Source organism: Penaeus chinensis, chromosome 30 (genome assembly GCF_019202785.1).
Source record: "Penaeus chinensis breed Huanghai No. 1 chromosome 30, ASM1920278v2, whole genome shotgun sequence".
Taxonomy (NCBI): Eukaryota; Metazoa; Arthropoda; class Malacostraca; order Decapoda; family Penaeidae; genus Penaeus; species Penaeus chinensis.
This window is the reverse complement of record NC_061848.1, coordinates 5,862,131-5,869,630: the sequence shown is the minus strand read 5'-3', so window position 1 is coordinate 5,869,630 and position 7,500 is coordinate 5,862,131. Positions and strand designations below refer to the sequence as shown.

Genomic DNA, 7,500 nt, shown 5'->3' with positions numbered 1-7,500 from the left:
TAGATAGATAGATTCACATATAGATATTTATATATATTTATACATATTTATAGATATATATATACATATTTATATAGATAGATAGATTTATATATCTATATACATGTATTTATATATGTAATATGCATTGTTTAACCAATTATCATACTTGATGGCACGTTGATATCATGTAGTTGACTAGGTCTTTATACTGGGGTGGGTGACCATTGTTCGTGGTTCTCAACTCATCATCATATCTACGATAGACTAACCCACTGCCGTGTCTAGGTTTAATTTACCCAAATCCGTGCGTATGCTCACGCGCGCGCGAGGGTGATGTGTGTGTTCATGAATCCACACACACTCACATGCACGCAATGTGGTGTGCGATTTCTACGTGTCTGTCTGCAGTCAAAGGAGAAGCTTTTTCAAATCGCAAAATACATCTACTGCTAGAAATACTACTGCGCCAAGTACGTATGACGGTGAAGCGTAATAACGGAGGCGCGATGATATAAAGTTAGTACGAGTTAATTCACGTATAACGAGAACAGGCAAAATCTATTTATTGTACGAAGTAAATATCTTAAAATGATAAGAATATTCATGTAATGAACTTCTAATAGTACAATACACGCGGTATTACTGAAAATTATTAACAATTAGGTCGTTGTCTATTGCAAACGACCACGAGTGATGGATTTGGTGTGCCGTCACAGCGCGCGAGACGAAATCTGGCTGACAGCGTTCGTAGTCACGTAGGATAGGGATTTTTAAGCTGCCTGGCATGAAATAACGCCGCGGTCTCCTAGCTATTGGGCCCTCAGGCGAAGGTAGATCAATTCCATTTTATATTTTATAGCAACTTTAAGTATTGAACTGTTACCATATTTGATAATCAACACTAAGGTTTACGATACGATTTTGGTAACAATGGATTCCTCTCACGGCAGCCCTCTTGGAGTGGGGTCGCAGGTAGCACAGCCACCTGCAAAAGGCAATATAGTGACTGATACTGTGTATTGTTAAGGGCTAAAAGCAAAATAAATGTGTTAGACATCTAAGGTCATGTAGCACTATAGGAAGGTAAATACAGTAAAGGGTAGTGAAGGCCGGTTGAATTATTAGTTAGTCGCTATACGTCACCTATCTAGATTAATGCCGAAAGGTGAAGGGTGGGTAAAGGAGTTGATGAGTGAATGGGTTAAGGAAGGGCTAGGTAACGGGGATTAGATCAAGTGAAGGATATGTATGCGTCTGAGGAAGGAGAACAGGTTGTCAAAGCAGAAAGTGTGAGATTCTGTAAGGATATCTGATAGGTGGGGAGGTCAGTGAAGGGAGGATAGGTGAGGGAAAGCAAAGGAACGTGCTGCATCAAAGCGTGGTCAGGACACCAAAATTGTGTGGAACTGAAAGAGGGACATTACATAGGGAACATAGGAGGGATAGAGAGGAACATGGAAGGTGTCGGAGCATACGGTAGTGAATACTGCCAGGGCCTTCATGAGTATTCGGCACGACTGTAAGGCAGCATTGAGTTCAGAGGAAGAAAAAGGAACAGTGTAGGACTTAGTGAAGGATAGGGTGAAGATAATGGGGGTGCGTTCTCTGATGGTCTTAGTAGAAGATAAGTGTTTAGAAAGGTGAGAACCACTACTGACCTGGCTGAAATAGTCCCCTAGTTCATTAGCGACTTGAAGAGGATCAGAGATGAGAGTATCTCGAATATGGAGGACAGGGGCTGGATGGAGGGAGTGATAATTTATGGAAACAGTTGAGATAGATGTAGAAGATGTAATTGAGGAAATATAATTTCGCCAGCTATTTGTTTTACTGTTCCGGATTGTACGACGAAGACAGGCGGATGCTCTTTTAAAGGAGATAAGGGCTGATAGTTTATTAGGGTTGCCTCGTTTATAGTGGTAACAGTCCCTGGCCGCACGTTTTAAATGGCGCGCTTCAGTGCAATCGGAATTCCAGCATGGAACGCATTTGGAGGTATAAGGTCTTGAGGTTTGAGGAATGACTGTATAGAAAGCTCTTAGGACTGTAGTTGTGAAACATTGTATCATATCTGACATGGACGAGAAGGGGAATGGAGGGGTAAGAATAGCTGAGAGTGAAGTCAAAATACGCCAGTCGGCTCTATCAAAGCACCAGCGTGGGGAGTTAGGAAGTGTTACATATGAAGTAGGAGACAGGAGAACTGGAAAGTGGTCGCTATAGGGAAAGTGGTCTAGAACTGACCTAATGAAATCTAAATGAAGAGAAGGGGAGCATAGAGAGAGATCAATGCATGAAAAAGATTGCATGCATATGTCAAAGAGTGTGGGACGATTAAGAATAAGGTTAGTTGTTGAGAGGAAGCGTTCTAGGGATTGGACACGGGAGTTAGTGACAATCAAAGAGTGTGGCGGTAGTTAAAATCACCAACTATGAGGAAAGGTGGCTGGAGTTGAGAAATTAGATTTTCAAAAGCAACAAAGTCAATGGGGTGGGAAGGGGAGAAATAGACTGATATAACTCTGTTCCAACGGCAAAGAAATATGCGAATAACTGTGCACAGGACAGTGGTTTAAAAGGGAGACATAAGGCATATTCTGATGGATAAGTATAGACGAGAAATAAAAGTGTGAAGAAGAGACAAAATGGTAGTTGGGGACTGGTATAGGATAATGTGTAAAAGAGTCTCCTGGAGGCATATAATGGATGGATTACAAGAAGAAAGGATATGATGTAGGTCAGGTCTACGAAAACAGAAACCGCGAATATTCCACTGTAGGAGAGCTATATTTTAGTTGATCTATGAGTGATAATGGTTACAGTGTGAGTCGGATAATTTGAAAGGAAAGGTTCTAGGGGTTGAGATAAGAAATGAGAGGGAGAAGGTGGTGTTGTATCAGGAGGGGTATCAGGAGGTGGAGGATCCTGGGAAGGGCATAGTTGTGATATAAGGGATTCGCGTGTGTATCCAGGAGGGAATGGAAGAGATAGAGGGGATGGAGGGAGGGTTAATGTGAGTGGAGCTGGAGCTAGGGGGTATGGGTTGTGTTGGGAGGGAGTAGGAGGAAGGGTGCAGGGGGAATATGAGTAGGAGGAGGATGGATATCGGTAGTCACTTTGCGTGCAGAGGGAGCGGGAGTTGTGGAATTTGAGGGTGGATTAGGGGTTTTAGTATCAATTTGGGACTCGAGTAGATAGTTTTGAATATCTTCAAGAGTTTCTGTAAAGGAGTTGGTTGGGGAGTTTTGTGAGACAAATGTTTTCTTGTGAGGGGGCAGAGGAGACTGGCAAAGGTGGATGGAGTTGAGTGTGTGGGGTGGAACGTTTAGTCTGTCTGCTGCGGTTAGTGTGGGGAGGTGTTGGGCTGCATTAGATATTGGGGTGTCTAGATTTAGAGTAGCAAAAGGATTCTATTGAGGAAAGTAGGAAGTAGAAGTGGGGAAGTAAGATGTAGGAGGGATAGGTATAGGGGAGGTGTAGGAACATCTTGGGAGGGAGGGGGAGGGTCAGAGCGAGCTACATTACTGGAGTAGGGAGTAAGAGAAAAACCTCATCAATGTGCTTCCTGTCTGGCTTCACGCAGAGTGGGGCCAAGTCTGAATCTGAGGGTTGCTAACTCAGATTCAGACTTGCAGGTGGGCAACCCCTATAAAATACGTTGTGGAGGCCGCCACAGTTGGGGCATGTGTTGACTGTGCAGACCAGTTTGATCGGTTATGACCAGGTTGGGCACATAGAGGGCATCGGGCTGTGGAACGGCAGTGTTTGGCAGGATGTCACTGACGGGGAGGAGGTTGATATGGTTGGACATGGAGGGATTCTCCACCAATGTAAATATTAAAGGGGAAGGTCATGTCTACGGAAAACAATTTTGGCAGTGTTGGTGGGGTTCTTACGATGACCTCTAGGAAGAATATATTGACATCACATCACAGTCCATGAGACAAGCGATCAAGTCTTCTCCACAGTCTGACCAATTATTGTTATAAATCGGACAGTTTGCTGGGGGAGTTAGAGACAGTTCCAGTACAAGTATTGAGGGTTGGATGAGGTTCTGCGGGAATGAGGTTGTCAGAGAGATCAGTTAGAGTTGATAATGATATAGCTTGGTTTTCAGATGTAACTATGACGAAACGAGAACGATCAGGTCGGCTACGGAATGAGAAGGACGGGGGCATGTGGAAGAGGGAGTATTGTTGAGGGAGATAGCATTACGGAGAAGTGGACATTAAGGCTATAAAGTAGTAATAAGGGAGGATGGGGTAATTGATGAAGAAGGTAGTGGAGGTAGAGACCTTAGCTTGGGTGTTGACCTGGGTGGATAATGTATTAGTAGGAATTTAGGGGGGGGTAATAGTTGCATTGTTCAGAGTCGTGATCAAAGGAGAGCCTGGGGTCGGGGAGTTTGAGTTGGTGGGGCTATTTGATGAAGTGGGGCAAGCCTCATTGCCCCTAACAAGGGTATAATGTCTTCATTATTGGCCATGGTAAACAATCCTCGCCTCAGGGTCTCCGTGAGGGGTAAGGGCTAGACAACTAAAACAGGGGAATACCGTGCTCCCTCGTCAGCCTTTCATCCTTCAGCACGGCTCTCACACCGTAGGAAGTGGATAGAAGATGGGATTGGAGAAGGGACGGAAACGCAAAAGCAGGAGTGCAAAATTATATATATAACACACAAACGCTCGCGCACACGCACACACACCCGCACACATACACACACACACACACACACACACACACACACACACACACACACACACACACACACATATGTGTGTATGTGAGTATTCAGTATTACCCAACCGTTGTCTTCCTCCCTTAAAACGTTACTGAGGATCATCCTAAAGAGGATCAGAAGACGACTCCTGCCCAAAATGCCAGATGGGTCGTCATGAGAATGCTTGCCGAGAGAACCATCCAACACCAGTAAAACATCTACCTGGCTTCCACTGACTATTAAAAACCTTTTAATAAGGTCCGGCGCTTAGATTTGTTCAAAATCTTCGCCAATATCCGGATAGATGACAAAGATATGAGACTAATTCAATCAAACTACCAGAATCAACTAGTAGGAGTCCGCTTATCCGGTGGAACAACTAACCGTTCGACAAGGTTGTGTGATGTCACCTGAGAATGACTGAAGATCGCCAGAAGGGAATCACTATCAATTATTGCAAGATCAACAACCTTCGATGTGCAGTTCTTATGACCACACCTTTAAATGACATCCAAAAGCTTTTTAATGCCGGCAAACACTTTGGCCTCCACTTCAACAGCAAGAAAACAAAATGCATGGTAGTTTCGAATTCTGAGTTTCTATCAACATGTCCACTGAAACAAGGAGAAATAGAAATCCAGCAGGTCTCCTCCTTCAATAATTTAGGACCCCTTGTCACCTGAGATGTTTGTTGCAAGAAGGAAATAAGACGCAGATTTTGAACTAGCAAAAGGTGCATTTTCCAAACTCCAGAACATATATATATATATATATATATATATATATATATATATTAGATATACATATATATGTGTATATATTTGTGTGTATATATGTGTGTATATTTATGTGTATATATGTTTATATGTATTAAATTTGTGTGTATATATATACACACATATATATGTATATATGTACATATATATATATTTATATATATATACATATCTATCTATATAAACATGTGTATGCATCTTCTTTTTCTGTAGCTTTGTCCCATTTATATGGGGCCGCTATGATCAGGTTCTGGCAGATATTTTTTTTATGGCCGGATGCCCTTCCTGACGCCAACCCTCTCTATTTACCCGGCTTGGGACCAGCACTGACTTAAGCTGGCTTGCCCACGCAGTGGCTTGTTTATATATACATATATGTATATCTATATATACATTTACATACTTATATATACATATATATGTATATACATATACTCTTATGTATATACATATATATGTATATGTATACATATCTATATATACATATATACATATATATGCATGTATATCTAAACATACATATATGCCTATCTGTATATACATACATACATATACATATGTGCATATCTGTATATACAAACATGCATATACATATATGCATATCTATATATACATATATATATACATGTATATATTCATATGTATATATATGTATATGTATATATGTATATAGATGTATGTATGTATATCTATCATATATGTATGTATGTGTATTTATATGTACATATATGCACGTGTATGTATATTTATACATATACACATATGTATATGTATGTATAATATATATACACCCATATGTATATGAATATGTATATACTTATATATACAAATATGTATATATGTATATATATAATATATATATATATATATGTATATATATATGCATATGTGTGTATGTGTGTCTTTATATATAAATACATACATATATATATATATATATATATATATGTGTGTGTGTGTGTGTGTGTGTGTGTCTGTGTGTGTTTGTGTTTATATGTGCATGTATATATTTATATGAGTATGCATATATTTATATGTGATTTTATATATTCATATATATGTATGTATATATTCCTACATGTATGTATGTATGTGTGTACATATGTATGTATATATATACATATATATATGTATATAATGTAATCTATCTCGGCGTGTGTATTTCTGTATTTGTTTGAGTTGATATGTGTGTGTGTGTGTGTGTGTGTGTGCATGTTTGAGAGAGAGATAGAGAGAAAGAGAAATAAAAAGTCGACATATGAAACAAGATACCGTCACACTAAGAAGAGCATAGTAATCTGAACGTTACACTTTCTACAAACCTATAAAGCGCAGGTCTTTGTACCCCCAGAGGTGAATCAAACCTACATCTGGACTTTTGTGGCGATTGGCCTCCTTATCTCCTGCTGTGTGTTCTCGGCCTTGCTCTATCGGAAATTCTTCGGGCCTTGTGAGTATCTTTCCCCTTTTCGACCTTTTTCTTGTTTCTTTTGCCATGTTTTTTTCTTCTTTTGTTATTGTGTACGTGTGTGCGTGCGTGTACGTCCGTGTATGTATGTACACTCGCTAAAAAAAAAAAAAAAATGTACCTTAACTCGGGAGTAAATGGAACCGAAACTATCCCTAGGAGTTGAATCGGAAGGTTCGGGTAGAGACTTCTCCCAAGATCATAGCCACAATCGTCAAAACAACTTTGGGTCGATTGCTCTCTGCTCTAATGGCATCCATACCATAAGACTTGCCAGATTTCGCCAGACCACAGTGGCTGTAACATGAAATATCAAAAGTATTATAGTTTTCCAAACCACTAATTTTAATCTAAGGTAATTTTAAGCCATAACGGTACCTATATAGGTGTAATTAGTAAAATGTTAAAACTGTGGTCGTTGAGGGGGCAAACAGTCTAGGGGGGGAGGCAATAACCCCTAAAGGACCCCCCTGGCAGGGATACCAATATCAAGTCGGGCTCACAGCACTTTTCCCAACCGCATTCGCCGACGTATCATAAGTTAGAAAATTAAA

At 40.3% G+C, this 7,500-nt stretch overlaps 1 protein-coding gene across 1 annotated transcript in view; it reads left to right on the top strand.

Moving 5' to 3' along the window:
- LOC125041570 (protein VASP homolog) overlaps positions 1-7,500 on the top strand; it is a 12,686-nt gene that overhangs the window by 2,521 nt on the left and 2,665 nt on the right. The window contains exon 2 of the mRNA XM_047636604.1: positions 6,830-6,928. Coding sequence (XP_047492560.1) covers positions 6,830-6,928 — 99 coding nt within the window. The remainder of the gene's footprint in view (positions 1-6,829; positions 6,929-7,500) is intronic.